The 15,761-nt window shown below is 48.8% G+C and overlaps 1 protein-coding gene across 1 annotated transcript; it reads left to right on the forward strand.

Annotated features, from left to right (window-relative positions):
* Positions 1-518: 518 nt before the first annotated feature.
* FGF21 (fibroblast growth factor 21) lies at positions 519-2,092 on the forward strand. The gene is made up of 3 exons (XM_028091380.2): positions 519-753; positions 950-1,053; positions 1,802-2,092. The coding sequence occupies exons 1-3, from the start codon at positions 519-521 to the stop codon at positions 2,090-2,092; spliced, it is 630 nt and encodes a 209-aa protein (XP_027947181.1).
* The last annotated feature ends 13,669 nt before the right edge of the window (positions 2,093-15,761 follow it).

Consider the following 15,761-nt stretch of genomic DNA (forward strand, 5'->3'; position numbering starts at 1 on the left):
AGTTATGGGACGCAGTCTGCATCCCCGTCAGCCAGGGAGTCAGACTTCCAGGCCCCCTCCCCCCGACAACCCTCCCCTCCCTCAGACTCCAGGGGTCCTGGCCCCCAGCCCCTGTCACCCAGGTCCCAGTTCATCAGACCCCTATCCCCCTGATTCCTCAGACTCGGGAGTCCCGGCCCCCACCTGGAAGGACCCCCTGATTGCGTCATCCGTTCAGCCTGATCGGGCCACGGTGGAATCCTAGCTGCTGCCAAGTGGGTCAAATATCATGGGTCAGGTGTGGGGAAGGTGATTGGGCAGGTCTGTCTGGATATAAATTTTGGAGCCCCTGCATCCATTCTAAGAGACCTGGGTATTCGGTTCAGCTGGGAATCCACGTGTGAGAGGACCCAGGCGTTCAAGCTAAGCAGCGATCCGTGGATCTGCTCTCCCAGACAGCCAGGCTCTGAAACAGAATCTATACCATTCCGCTGGTCAAATCTCAGACCCCAGATCTCGCCTGAGGACGTGAGCCATTGATGGGCTGGGAGGAGGCCAGGTCTGAGCACCTGGGGCTGTGGGTCCCTGTGCTGGCTGTCCTTTTGCTGGAAGCCTGCCGGGCACACCCTATCCCTGACTCCAGCCCCCTCCTCCAATTTGGAGGCCAAGTTCGACAGCGGTACCTCTACACGGACGATGCCCAGGAGACAGAGGCCCACCTAGAGATCAGGGCTGATGGCACAGTGGTGGGGGCTGCCCGCCGGAGCCCCGAAAGTGAGTGTGTAGACCAGGGCCTGGTCTGAAGGAGGAAGGGCCGGAGGCCTGGACCCCTGGGTCTGAGGAGGGAGAGGGCTGAGGCCCTGCAGTCCTGGGTCTGAGGGAGGAGGGGCTGGGGGCCTGGACTCCTGGGTCTAAGAGAGAGGGGCCTGGGCAGAGGCCCTCTGGGTCCCTGACCACTTTCTCCCCTCAGGTCTCTTGGAGTTGAAAGCCCTGAAGCCAGGGGTCATTCAAATCTTGGGAGTGAAAACGTCCAGGTTCCTGTGCCAGGGCCCGGATGGGACACTGTATGGATCGGTGAGTTTCCGGGGCCCCCTCCTTGTGCTCCCCCCTTATGTCACCTTTGTCCATCTGGGGTACCACATCTGGCACCTGTGGCCTGGGCCAGGATTGGTCCTGTGCTCTCCACGTGCCTACACCACGCCAGCACCCCTGCATGTGGGAGCTGACCTTGTCAATGTTTACAAGAGGAAACTGAGGCTTACGCAGGGACACACGTGCCGCCAGTCACAAGGCCTGTGAGTGACAGAGTGGCCTAAGAGGCCGAGTCTTGTGACTCGGAACCCCTGGTGGCCACATGGGCTCCTACCTGTCCCGTTCCCGCTGGGCGCAGGGTCGCTCTGAGGACCTATGGCCTGTAAAGTGACCGTGAGCCCTGTGGGGAAGCCAGACGCCCTTGTCTGGACTCAGAGAGCCTCGACTGGAATATTTCTGTCTGTGAAGTGGGGACGGGGAGGTGGGCCTTGCAGGACTGCTCAGGGGGGAAGGAGGAGCCTGCTTCTGTTGTTCTTGTCCCGGAGGAGGAGGGGGCTGGGGACCTGGACTCTGGATCTGAGGGAGGAGGGGCTCCCCCAGCTCCCTAGGAGTGTCTGGACTCCTGTATCCTGTTGGAAGAGAGCACTCTGTGGTCTGAAAGAAGAGAGAGCTGGCGGCCCGGACGCCTGGGTCTGAGGGAGGAGGGTGCTGGGGGCCCAGACGCCTGGGTCCTGCAGCAGGAAGGTGGGAAGGAATTCCCTATCTCCGATCTCTCTTCTTGTCCCCTCAGCTCCACTTCGACCCCGTAGCCTGCAGCTTCCGGGAACTGCTTCTCGAGGTTGGGTACAACATCTACCACTCCGAGACCCTCGGCCTCCCACTTCGCCTGCCCCCCCGCAACTCCCCATACCGGGACCTGGCGCCCCGGGGACCCGCCCGCTTCCTGCCCCTGCCCGGCCTGCTTCCGGCCCCCCTGGAGCCTCCAGGGGTCCCAGGCCCCCAGCCTCCCGACGTGGGCTCCTCGGACCCCCTGAGCATGGTGGGGCCTTCGCAGGGCCGAAGTCCCAGCTACACTTCCTGAAGCCACAGGCTGTTTATTATGGGGTCTCCTCTATTTATCGGGTTATTTATCTTATTTATTATTTTATTTTTCTTACTCGGGATAATAAAGAATCTGAGAGGAGGACCCGAGTGAGTGTTTGAGGGAGGATATGGGATCCCGCTGCCTTGTCTCCCATTGACCCCAAGAACCCTTGCGCCCATTGTCAGGAGGCTGTGAGAATGTCCCAATCGCCCTCTGGGCCTCAGTTTTCTGCTCTGCTTAGGTGTCCCTAGGGACTCTGGACTATCCCTGCCCCTTGACAGGAGAAGGCTTGTTAACCTCCCCGCCTCCCCCACCCACCCCCAACTTCGTGCTTGTGTTGTGGAACTATTTTTCTGGGGTCCCTCAATAACAGGGGAACATTTAAACAATGACACCACAGACCTACAGCCTCATGGGAGATGTAGTTTTCTGGGTCCACTTAGCACGAGGATTTGGATGACATCTGGGTCCTCAGGGGCGGGCAAGGACTCTTGGATCCTAGGGGTTTGATTGGTCCTAGATGGGACACTTGGGTCCTGAGGGATCAGAGAGCTGGACATCTGGACACCTGGGTCCCAGGAAAACAGGGGAAGAGGAACGTGGAACCCTGGTCTGAGGGAAGGACTGGAGAGTGGGAGTCCTGATTCTCAGGAGGAGCACTTGAGGATCTAAATGCATCCATCCAGGGCGCCTGGGTGGCTCAGTTGGTTAAGCGACTGCCTTCGGCTCAGGTCATGATCCTGGAGTTCCGGGATCGAGTCCCACGTCAGGCTCCCTGCTCGGTGGGGAGTCTGCTTCTCCCTCTGACCCTCCCCCCCTCATGATCTCTCTCTCTCTCTCTCATTCTCTCTCTCTCTCAGATAAAGAAATAAAATCTTAAAAAAAAATAAATGCATCCACCCAGGTGCTTATGGACTAGGGAGTATAACCACTGTCACAGACTCCAGTCCCAGTGAGTGAGTTGCCCGTCCTCCCTCCCTTCCCACCACCTAGATTTCCACATTGCTTATTTCCCGGTGAGGAAAGACGGGAGGACGGAGATACAACACCTCCCCGGGGTTATGGTCAGCGCCCTCTGGGTCCCGGGTGTCTGACTCTCTACTGCAGCCTCTCGGGAGTTGTGGTCTCGGACCCTTCATTTTTAATCCCCACATTCAAATGAGAGGAACATCTCAGTGGAAGGGCGGGGATATCAGTGCAGGTCCTGGCTGGTCATAGAAGGGATTCAATGCCCAGAGCGGATGAAAGTCTGCATCTCGTGGACAGACGGTTTTCCACTCGGATGGCAAGAGGCTGGCTCAGGTGGGGGACAGCGTTGTCACTGGAAGCAGAAGCCGAGATGCCACAAAAGTCACCGGAAAGAGAGTTTTCATTCCTGGCGGGGGGAGCTTCACCGGAGATGTAGGTTCTTCGTCAGAAGAGTCCGCCTGCCTCAGGAAAGATCTCCCACTAGATCTGCCCCATCACCCCTCACTGCTTCTAGACTCAATTCTGGCAGGTTCCACAGGGTGAGGTGCAAAGTGTGGTCAGTGAGGAGCTGCGAAGCACACCCAAAGAACAGCGGCATCTCGCCCTTGAAATTGGCAGTCACCTGGGGGGCCAGTCTGGGAAGGGAACTTGCACATTCCCGACCCCGGACCTCTTGAATCAAAAAATTCTGGGGACTAGACAAACTCCTAGACACAGAAATCAACTTAGTGGTTGCCCCCAGCTGGCAGGAGGGTGGAACAGGGAGCCTATTATTTCCCCCCCAGGGCTTGCCATAACAAAGTACCACAAACTGAGTGACCTAAAACAACAGAAATTTGCTCTCTCATGGTTCTGGGGCAAAAAAGTCTGAAATCAAGGTGTTGGCAGGGCCAGGCTCTCTCCAAAGGCTCTCAGGGAGGAGACTTCTTCTTCTTCTTTTTTTTTTTTTTTTTAAGATTTTATTTATTTATTTTACAGAGAGAGACAGCCAGAGAGAGAACACGGCAGGGTAAATGGGAGAGAGAGAAGCAGGCTTCCCACAGAGCAGAGAGCCCGATGGGGGGCTCGATCCCAGGACCCTGGGATCATGACCTAAGCAGAAGACAGACACTTAACGACTGAGCCACCCAGGCGCCCCAGGGAGGAGACTTCTTTGCTTCTTCCCAGCTTCTGGTGGTCACTGGCAATCCTTGGCATCCCTTGGCTTATAGACACGTCACTCCAATCTCCATCTCCATCTTTATATGGCCTTTTGCCCAAGTGTCTGTGTCTAAATTGCCCTCTTTTTTTTTAAGGTTTCATTCTAATTTTTTTTTTTAAAGATTTTATTTATTTATTTGACAGAGAGAGACACAGTGAGAGAAGGAGCACAAACGGGGGGAGTGGGAGAGGGAGAAGGAGGCTTCCCGCGGAGCAGGTGTCCCGATGTGGGGCCCGATCCCAGGACCCTGGGATCCAGCCCCGAGCCCCGCTTCCTGCTCAGTGGGGAGTCTACTTCTCCCTCTGCCCCTGCTCATGTGCTCTCTCTTTCTTGCTCACACTCTCTCTCCCAAATAAATAAATCTTTAAAATAAATAAATAAATAAATAAATAAATAAATAATTTAAAACCTCTCTTATTGGGGCACCTGGCTGGCTCAGTAGGAAGAGCATGTGACTCTTGATCTCGCGATCAAGAGGTTGTAGGTTCGAGCCCCAAGTTGGGTGTAGAGATTACTTAAAAATAAAATCTTTAAAAAAGAAAAAATATATATATAAGCTCTCAGTATATCAACCTCTCCAAAATTGTGTAGACAGATCTGTTTCCTCCCCCACCAGTATCTGAATCTTTTCTCCCAGAGTTCTGGCCAAAATCAATCTGGGTTCTCCTTCCATTAATTTTCACAAGAATAGAGCTTAGTCCAACCACTAAAAAGAAAGGATAATTATGTAACAGGATAGAGGTGCTCATTATTGCTATAATGGCAATCATATTACAGTATGTAAATGTATCAAATGAACATGCGGTGCTCCTTGAATTTATACAATGTTATATGTCAACTATATTTCAATAATAACATTTTTTTAAAACACAGAGCTTTTTCCTTCCAAATGAGAGATTCTGGGGGGGGGGGGGGGCCTGGGTGGCTCAGTCCATTAAGCAGCGGACTCTTTTTTTTTTATTTTTTATTGTTATGTTAATCACCATACATTACATCATTAGCTTTTGATGTAATGTTCTGTGATTCATTGTTTGTGCATAACACCCAGTGCCCCAGGCAGAATGTGCCCTCTTTAATACCCATCACCAGGCTAACCCATCCCCCCACCCCCCTCCCCTCTAGAACCCTCAGTGTGTTTCTCAGAGTCCATTGTCTCTCATGGTTCGTCTCCCCCTCCAACTTACTCCCCTTCATTCTTCCCCTCCTGCTATCTTCTTCTTCTTTTTTTTCTTAACATATATTGCATTATTTGTTTCAGAGGTACAGATCTGTGATTCAACAGTCCTGCACAATTCACAGCGCTCACCACAGCACATACCCTCCCCAATGTCTATCACCCAGCCACCCCCTCCCTCCCACCCCCCACCACTCCAGCAACCCTCAGTTTGTTTCCTGAGATTAAGAATTCCTCATATCAGTGAGGTCATATGATACATGTCTTTCTCTGATTGACTTATTTCACTCAGCATAACACCCTCCAGTTCCATCCACGTCGTTGCAAATGGCAAGATCTCATTCCTTTTGATGGCTGCATAATATTCCATTGTGTATATATACCACATCTTCTTTATCCATTCGTCTGTTGATGGACATCTTGACTCTTTCCACAGTTTGGCTATTGTGGACATTGAGCAGCGGACTCTTTTTTTCCTCTAAGATTTATTTGTTTGTTTATTTGAGAGAGAGCACGAGAAAGGGAGAGAGAGAGCACAAGCAGGGGGAGAGGCAAAGGGAGAAGCAGACATCCTGCTGAGCTGGGGAGCCCAATGCTCAGTCCCAGCACCCTGGGATCATAACCTGAGCCAAAGGCAGAGACTTAACTGACTGAGCCACCCAGGAGCCCCAAGCAGTGGACTCTTAATGTTAGCTCAGGTCTTGATCTCAGGGTTGTGAGTTCAAGCCCCATGTCAGTCTCCATGCTGGGTGTGGAGCCTACTTAAAAAAGAGAGAGATTCTGCTGAGGAACTGTGAGATCTCAGGGGACCCAGACCCCCACTCCAGCATCTTCCAACCTTCCCATCATCTGGACACCCCCTACTATACTAATTGGAGCTGTGAGCCAGTGCGCGCGGGCACACACACACACTCACACACACACACACACACACACACACTATTTGAGTGCGGCTGTTCTAACTGCTCTCACCAAGTCCTCAGCTATGAAGGCAACCTCTCCTCTAAGGGTGGGGGCTGGGGGGAAACTTCCAGGCTTGCTAGTTTCCTTTTCTTCCTATACTGGGACTGGCTCAGCCCCCACTCACTTGTATTTCAGGGCTCCGTGGGGGCTCCGTTGTCAGCTGGTTTTGTGCAAGATGTCATTTGTGAGTTTTTGCTGTCCTAGTTGCTGTACCTGGATTTGCTTCTGTTGTTGTTTTGGGGGGATGGGGCTGGAGGGGGTGGGGGTGGGAAGATCAGTAGACCGTGCCACCCAACCTGAATCTAATCGTGAGGAGACAGCACACATTTTCAGTCAGGAGGCCTTCTGCCAAACAACTGGCCTTGACTCTTCAAAAAAGTCAAGGTCGAGAAAGAGGAAGACGGAGGAAATGTTCCTATTAATGGACGCCAGCGGCAGTCCTTTGAGCAATCAGGTGATATCCCAGTTGTGAGTAAGACACCTGAAGAAATTTGAATGAGCTCCGTGCATTAGATAGTAGTAATTGATCCATGTGAAATTTTCTGACTTGGATCATTGCATTGTGGTTATTAAAAAGAATGTCCTTGTTCTTAGCAAATACATACTGCAATACTTAGGGACAAAGGAGCGTGGTACCTCCAGTGTTTTCTCAAATACCTCTGGAAATGTAAATATATAATAATACAGAGAGATAGTGACCGGATGATAAAGCAAAAGGGGGCGGGAACAGCGAGAACTGGGGAGCCTGGTAAAGCATCTATGGAGTTCTTTGCACGAGTCTTGAAACTTTTCTGTAAGTTCAAAATTATATCAGGTAAAAGCTACCCCTGCGGAAAAAAAATCCCCGCTGCAACCCCATTGTTATCTCGCCTCTTTCCAAACATCCTTCTAAACAGATGAGCTTATGAGAGGACAGAAATTTCCAGATCTCCTCCCTCACAGAAGATGAAGAAGATGCAGAAGGAGGAGGAGAAGGAAGAAGAAGAAAGAAGAAAAGGAAAGAAAGAAGGAAGGATGGAAGGAAGCAAGGACATTGAACAGCAGGACTAAACAGCCTTGTCTCACCCCGTCCCACCCTACAATAATTTTATTTTATTTTTTTAAATATTTTATTTTTAAGTCATCTCTACACCCAGCGCGGGGCTCAAACTCACAACTCAGCGATCAATAGTCGAAGGCTCCACCAACTGAGCCAGCCAGGAGCCCCAACCCTGCAATAACTTTAGATTGTTTTTTTTTTTTAAACATTTTTTTTAAGATTTTATTTATTTATTTGAGAGAGAGAGAGAATGAGAGAGAGAGAGAATGAGAGATAGAGAGCACGAGAGGGAAGAGGGTCAGAGAGAGAAGCAGACTCCCCGCTGAGCAGGGAGCCCAATGCGGGACTCGATCCCGGGACTCCAGGATCATGACCCGAGCCGAAGGCAGTCGCTTAACCAACTGAGCCACCCAGGCACCCCAATAACTTTAGATTGTAAAGCTTTCAGAGAAAAAAGGTTGTTTGAAATCTTTTTTTATTATTATTATGATCAAATATGCACTGTCTTAACCATTTTTAAGTCTACAGTTTAGCAGTATTGAACGTATTCACATTGTTGGGTAGCCAGTCCCCAGAACTTTTTCATCTTGCAAAATTCAACCTCTGTACCCATTAAACAACTCCCCATACCCTCCTTCTCCCAGCCCCTGGCCACCACCATCTACTTCCTGTTTCTATGAATTTTACCACTTTAGATACATCAGTGGAATCATAGAGTATTTTTGTGTGTGTGAGTGTCTTACTTCACCCAGCATAATGTTTCCAGAGTTCATCCAAAGTGTTGTAGAATGTGTCAAAGTATCCCTTATGGTTAAATAGTATTCCACTGTATGGGTCAACTTGACTGGACAAAGGGATACCCAGAGAGATGGTAAGACAGTATGTCTGGGTGCGTCCATGAGTGTATTTCTGGAAGAGATTAGCATTTGATTTTGCAAACTCATCAATATGAGTGGACATCATAGAAAGCTGTATAGATACACATAAGTCCCTAATCAGATATATGATTTGCAAATATTCTTTTATCCTGTGGATTGACTCTGTTGACTGTCTCCTTTGATGCACAAAGGTTTTTAATTTGGATACAGTCCTATTCTTCTATTATTACTCTTGTTGCCTGTGTTTTTGGTGTAATATCCAGGAAATCATTGCCAAATCCAATGTCACAACGCTGCCCCCCTCCACCCCACCCCACCCCCGCCACGTTTTCTTCTATGAGCCTTATAATTTGGGTCTTTACGTTTAGGTCGCTGATTTAATTTGAGTTAATTTTTGCATGTGGTGTTAGGTAAGGATCCAACTTCATTCTTTGGCGTGTGGACATGCAGAACAAATGAGCATCATTTGTTGAGAAGACTGTGGTGAGGTCTTTTAATGTCAGAAAAGCTTTTATGGATGGACACAAATATTCACAACTATTTGTTTCTTTGGTAATGATTAATGAATTTTTAAGCAATCCACTTTCCTCTAAATATTAGCTGACGACTTCCACAGCTAAAAATAGCAAGCTTGTGCATTTCACAATTTTAGATTTTTCCAAACATTTGAACATTGCAAACGTAAATCAATGAATTTCCACAAGCCTGGTATCTCAGATTCCCTTAAATGAGTGAAGTGCCTTGAAGAAAAGACCGTAATAACAAGCTTGATCATATTTTTTGCAAGTCAAATATACGAGATTTTTCTAAACACCTTAAATATCTCAAGGACAGACAGATAGGAGTACAGGGACCAGCAAATCAATTTCTTTACATTTAACTGGTTACAAATGTGCCAGTGTCCTGGATATAAATATGTTTCTTCAATACCTCTATTCTGATCAAGATTTTGATTTCACAGTCCTGATACTTCTTACTTGTGATTTTTCTTGCTTATAGGTATGCTTCAATCATCCACAAGCTGAAGTTAACAGTTTGAGGGTTGAAGATTCAATCCTAGGATATGAGCCTGGCTACCTTCCAAGTTAATTCCCACCACGCCCGAATTCCATGACAGTTAGACTTTGTCACCATCACATGGATTAAGAAATTGATTTTGGGGGGCACCTAGTGACTCCATCCGTTAAGTGGCTGACTCTTGATTTCAGCTCAGGTCATGATCTCAGGGTCTCAGGTCATGATCTCAGGGCTCGCCGCTCAGCGGGGAGTCTGCTTTAGTTTCTCTCTCTCCCTCTCCCTCTGCACGCCCCCACTCTCTCTCTCTCTCTCTCTCAAATAAATAAATAAATATATAAATTTTAAAAAGTGATTTAACAGGGGCGCCTGGGTAGCTCAGTCAGTTAAACGTCTGCCTTCCACTCAGGTCATGATCCCAGGATCCTGGGATCGAGTCCCACATCAGGCTCCCGGCTAGGCGGGGATCCTGCTTCTCCCTCTGCCTTGCCTCTCTCTCTCTGACTTTGATGAATAAATAAATAAATAAATAAACATTTAAAAAATAAATAAATAAAAGTGATTTAACATTAAAAAAAAAGAAGAAATTGACTTTACTGATCCTGATTTATTTCCCACAGCTGTTCGCTCAGAGTGGCATGTCTTCATGCCACAGCCTGCAAAGCATGTTCTAAGAGTGCTACTATTTTAATAGGCGGGGAGGTGAGATGATTTAGCAGCTGTTTACTCTGGGTCCCTTGTCTGTTAAGCATGTGGAGCATCTCCTCTTTCTTATGCATTCAGGGTGAGCCCTTCCCTCTGCGAGTTCTGGTGAGGCTGCACTGCTGTCTCTCTGACATAAAGCTCACCCCCCCCCCAATTCTGTGACCCCTGTTGACAACCAAGAAGGCTGGCGGGGAGGCCCTGGCGGGAGACTAGGAGGCAGGAAGAGGAGCAAAGGACCCCCCCCACCTCCAGCGTGAATGGTGCCAGCAGCCATGGGCAGAACTGGCTCCAGCATCTGGTTACTCTTGGCATTTCTAGCACCAGCCAGCCGAGCGGCTCGGGCAGGAAGATTTCCAGCCCCCTCAGACCGAGGTGTCACCCGCACAGGCCACACCCTCCTGGAAGCCAGAGCGACAGCGGCCTGGGGCATCCCCACCCTCCCAGCCTCCAGAGGGACGAGTCCTATCCTGCAGGACGCCACTTCTTCTCGTGCCTACAGTCCCAGGGGTTTGACTGGTTCTGATAATGGCTCGGTCTCCTACCTCGGGGATCACGGGTTGCTCCTCCTGCCTCCCAGCGCTCACAGAACCAATTCCCTTTAATAAACTCCCTGTATTTGAAATACCTGGAGTGGCTTCTGTTTTCCTCAGCTGACCCAGAAACCTGGTCTGTTTCAGGGCAACTGAAAGCCCTTGGTCAATTTTGAAATCACAGCTTATCTTTCTAGCAAAGCAAAAGGTCTCGAATACTGACAACTACAAAACATAAAAAAAAAAAAAAAGAGGATGAGAAATGAGAAAAAGCAAGGCATTATTAAAAGACCAGGCCGGTTTGGAAACGAACCAAATAGAACTTCTAGAGGGAATAAAACACACACAGAAATGAAATAGTCATTGAAACGAAACGCTGACGGGCAGAGTCAAACAGCAGATTAGAAACAGCAAAAGGGAGAATTCATGGATTAGAAGGTGGAACTCAGTAGGTTACTGACAGAGACAAACAAATGGAAAATGGAAGAAGAGACACGGAAGGTAGAATAAAAAATTACAATGGGGGGCATCCAGTTGGCTCAGTCGGTTAAGCATCTGCTTTCGGCTCAGGTCATGATCCCAGGGTCCTGGGATCGAATCCCGCATTGGGTCCCTGCTCAGCGGAGAGTCTGCTTCTCCCTCTCCCTCTGCCTGCCGTTCCCCCTGCTTGTGCTCTCTCTCTCTGTCAAATAAATAAATAAAATATTTTAAAAAATAAAATTTTATTTTGGGGTGCCTGGGTGGCTCAGTTGTTAAGCATCTGCCTTCAGCTCAGGTCATGATCCCAGGGTCCTGGGATCGAGCCCCGCATCGGGCTCCCCACTCAGCGGGAAGCCTGCTTCTCCCTCTCCCACTCCCCCTGCTTGTGTTCCCTCTCTCGCTGTGTCTCTCTCTGTCAAATAAATAAATAAAATCTTTTAAAAATAAATAAATTTTAAAAAATAAAAATAAATACAAAAATAGGGGTGCCTGGGTGGCTCAGCTGGTTGAGCGTCTGCCTTTGGCTCAGGTCATGATCCTGGGGTCCTGGGATCGAACCCCGCATCGGGCTCCTGCTCCGCGGGGAGCCTGCTTCTCCCTCTCCCACTCCCCCTGCTTGTGTTCCCTCTCTCGCTGTGTCTCTCTCTGTCACATAAATAAATAAAATCTTTTAAAAAATAATAAATAAATAAATACAAAAATAAAGTATTATTTCATTATGTTGTCAGAAAATCCCTGAAAGATAAAAGCAACATTATATCCCCATTTCACAGATTAGGAGACTGAAGCACGTATGGTTCATACTTGGCTGCTATAATTAAAAGATGGGAGCACCTGGCTGGCTCAGTCAGTAGAGCACACTACTCTTGATCTCAGGGTTTTGAGTTTGAGCCCCACCTTGGGTGTAGAGATTGCTGAAAAATAAAATCTTAAAAAAAAAAAAAAGATGTGACCCAATAAAGCTTTTCAGAAAACAAAAGATTTGAATCTCCAGATGAAAAGGATATAGTGTGGGGCGCCTGGGTGGCTCAGATGGTTAAGCGTCTGCCTTCGGCTCAGGTCATGATCCCAGGGTCCTGGGATCAAGTCCCGCATCGGGCTCCCTGCTAGGCGGGGAGCCTGCTTCTCCCTCTGCCTCTGCCTCTCTCTCTGACTCTCATGAATAGATAAATAAAACATTAAAAAAAAAAGCCCACACATTTCCATACTTTAAAAAAAGAAAGAAAAGGATATAGTGTGAGGAGGAGTCTGCTGACACCAACTCTTTAGAGGTGTTCCCAAATTCCAGGGCAGTGGCGGGGGGGGGGGGCCCTTTCTCGCCCTTCACACAACACCAAGCAATCCCTGCTCGTGCCCAAGAATTCAACTCAATTCCAACACTCTCTACCCAGAGGGAGCATCGGATTCCACAGGCTCAGACGGCCCTCCGCCCCCCACTGCAGACAACAGTCTACATAAACCTTAGGCTGTGGTCTGGACCCACCCACTACAGATTGGAGTTTCCAACAACCTCCTCTGTGACGCTTTTAATTTGCTAGGGTGGCTCAGGGAAACACTTATGTTTATCCGTTCATGAAAGGATATGATAAAGAATATGAATCAACAGCCTGATGAAGAGATACATAGGGTGAGGTCTGGGGAAAAAGTGAGGAGCCTCTGTGCCACTCTCTCCCAGACCTCCATGTGCTCACCAGCCCAGAACTCTCCAGACCCCAGGCCTTTTGGGTTCTTCTTCTTCTTCTTTTTTTCTGTAAGATTTTATTTATTTATTTGACAGAGAGAGAGAGAGAGAGTGAGAGAGGGAACACAAGCAGGGGGAGTGGGAGAGGGAGAAGCAGGCTTCCCGCCGAGCAGGGAGCCCGATGCTGGGCTCTATCAGGCCTGAGTTGAAGGCAGACACTTAGCGACTGAGCCACCCAGGCGACGCTTTTCTTTTCTTTTTAACTTTAATTTATTAGCCTTTCCCCCCCCCCAATTTTTATTTAAGTAACCTCTGCACCCAACGTGGGGCTGGAACTCACGACCCCAATATCAAGAGTCCCATGCTCCACCGGCTGACCCAGTCAGGAGCCCCTGGAGAATTCTCTCTCTCTCTCTTTTTTTAAAAGATTTATTTCTTTTGAGAGAGTGAGAATGAGAGAGAGAGCACATGAGACGGGGGAGGGCCAGAGGCAGAAGCAGGCTCCTCGCTGAGCAGGGAGCCCGTTGCGGGACTCGATCCCGGGACTCCAGGATCATGACCTGAGCCGAAGGCAGTCACCTAACTAACTGAGCCACCCAGGCGCCCTGGGGAATTCTCTCTTGACCTTTCGCTCCTCGCCCCACAAGACATCAACATCTATTTTCCTTAATAGACCTCTTTGATCAGGGTATCTGGCTGGCTCAGTCCGGCGACTGTCGATCTCAGGGTTGTAGGTTTGAGCCCCACACTGGGTGTAGAGATTACCTAAAAAAAGGAAAATCTTAAAAAAGAAATAGACTTCTTTGATCAATTCCCCTGTCTGTTACCCTTCCTCTCCTCTGCCCCCACCCAAACCCTCAGCACCTACCTTGGGCTTCTGCTTCCAAACCAGCTGGACCCCCACCCAGCAAAAACCCCTTGGGCGCTCCCCACTGTGCTGAGCCCTCCCCACCCCACCAAGGTCATGACACCCCATTCTGGGCCATTGTTCCCCCATAAACTGACCTTACCTGCCCCACCCAAGGGCCTTAGGACTATTTGTTCAAAAAGAAACAAAAAAGAAAGAAGAATGTTTGATCCTATTCGCCCATTTAAATGCATCAGTGTTTTTTTTTTTTAATGGCTTCAGGATTATGAGTCACAGTTTAAAGGCTTTCTCCACACCCAGGTTAGAAAGGAACTTTCCAATGTTTGCTTCTCATTCTTACAGGTTTCATATTTTACATTGAAATCTTTGAGCCATTTGGAGTCTATTCAGCGAATTATTTTTTCCATTCCTTCTTTCTGTTGGGTTGATGGGGTTTTCTTTATTCCCATTTCTTTCTTTCTTTCTTTCTTTATTTTAAGATTTATTTATTTATTTGAGAGAGAGAAGACAGCATGGGCAGGGAGAAGAGGGAGAGGCAAACTTTCTGCTGAGCAGGGAGCCTGATGCAGGGCTCGATTTCAGGACCCCGGGATCATGACCTGAGCTGAAGGCAGACGCTTAACTGACTGAGCCACCCAGGTGCTCCTGTCTTTTTTTTTTTTTTTTTAGATTGTTTATTTATTTATTTATTTATTTATTTATTTATTTATTTGTCAGAGAGAGAAAGCACAAGCAGGGGAAGCAGCAGGTTTCCTGCTGAGCAAGGAGCCCCATGCGGGACTCAATCCCAGGATCTTGACCTGAGCAAAAGGTAGACAGTTAACTGACTCAGTCCAGGTCTCTTGATACTCCTAACAAACCCTTTTCAACTACATTTGCATTTGTATGCTGACTTTGGAAGGCACTTAAGTGTGGGGGCTCGTTGTTTAACCTAACCAACCCTGTGGTTAGAGGGTTAAAACTTTCAATCCCTCCCCCTGACCACAGGGAAGGGGAGAGCAATTGGAGGTTGAGTTCATGACCAATGGCCAGTTATTTAATCAGTCATGTTTGTGTAATGAAGTGACCATAAAACTCAAAAGGACGGGATTCAGAGAGCTCCCAGGTGGATGAGCTGCTGGAAATTTGGGGACTGTGGCACCGCTGGAGAAAACACGGAAGCTCCATGCCCTTATCCGGCTGTTCCTGAGTTATATCCTTTTATAATAAACCATTGATCTAGTAACGAACATTTTTCTGGGTTCTGTGAACCACTCTAGCAAATTAATCCAGTCCAGGGAAGGGATTGTGGGAACCTGTGATCTGTAGCTCATGGGTCAGAAGCTGGAATTGGAACTGATATTTGAAGTAGGGGGGCATGGAGCAGGCTTGCAGGACTGAACCCTTACCCTGAAGGATCTGGCGTTCTCTTCATCGGGCCTTGAGTTAAACTGCAGGACCCCCAGCTGCTGTTGGAGAATTGCTTGGTGGTGTTGGAAACCACATCGGAATTGGGGTCAGAATCATGGACCCAGAGGTTCATTATCAGTGGGAATGGGTAATAAACTGAGGTACATTCAATGGCAAACTATAACCACGCAAAACAGCATTAAGGGAAAGAAGTCCTGTTTTATTTCTCTTTCTCATCTCATACCTGGCTGGTTGGGGTGTGATCTCATAATATCCGTCTGACCCGTTGGTCTGACCTTCAGAATGCATCAGAATCCCATCACTCTTTGCTCCTCCCACAGTTACCACCACGGTCCTGCAGCCTCCCCCCGCTGGCGGGAAGTCCCGGCTTCCATCCTCTCCTCCCTCAGTCTGTTCCCCACACGGCCGCCAGATGGCGCCCGTTCCCACTTACGGAAGGTCATGTTCCTTTTCTGCTGGGAACTCTTCGTGACTCCAGGCTCATTCCTAGAAAAGCCTCAGTGCCCGCAACTCTTTGGAATATCTGGCCCCTTTCCTGTCTGCGCGCACACCTCACCGTCTCGCCGTGGCTCGTTGACTCTGTTCTGGCCACACCTGCTTTACAGTTCCTGGAAAACCGATGGCACCTTCGAGCCTCCGGGCCCTTGTACTGGCTGTTTGCACGGAATACTCTTCCCCCAGACACCCACGTGGCTCATCCCTCACCTGCTTCAGGTGGCTGCTCCAAATCCACCTGCCACGGGCAATTAAATGA

The sequence above is a fragment of the Eumetopias jubatus genome, unplaced genomic scaffold, assembly GCF_037043125.1.
Source record: "Eumetopias jubatus isolate StellerSeaLion01/CBP00866 unplaced genomic scaffold, mEumJub1_p1.0 scaffold_10, whole genome shotgun sequence".
Lineage (NCBI taxonomy): Eukaryota > Metazoa > Chordata > Mammalia > Carnivora > Otariidae > Eumetopias > Eumetopias jubatus.

Bases quoted from the DNA above. Each gene is read 5' to 3' on its own strand.
- FGF21 (XM_028091380.2), top strand. From the start codon at position 519: ATGGGCTGGGAGGAGGCCAGGTCTGAGCACCTGGGGCTGTGGGTCCCT. The intron at 754-949 runs GTGAGTGTGTAG...TTCTCCCCTCAG, and splicing joins TGCCCGCCGGAGCCCCGAAA to GTCTCTTGGAGTTGAAAGCC. The intron at 1,054-1,801 runs GTGAGTTTCCGG...TTGTCCCCTCAG, and splicing joins ATGGGACACTGTATGGATCG to CTCCACTTCGACCCCGTAGC.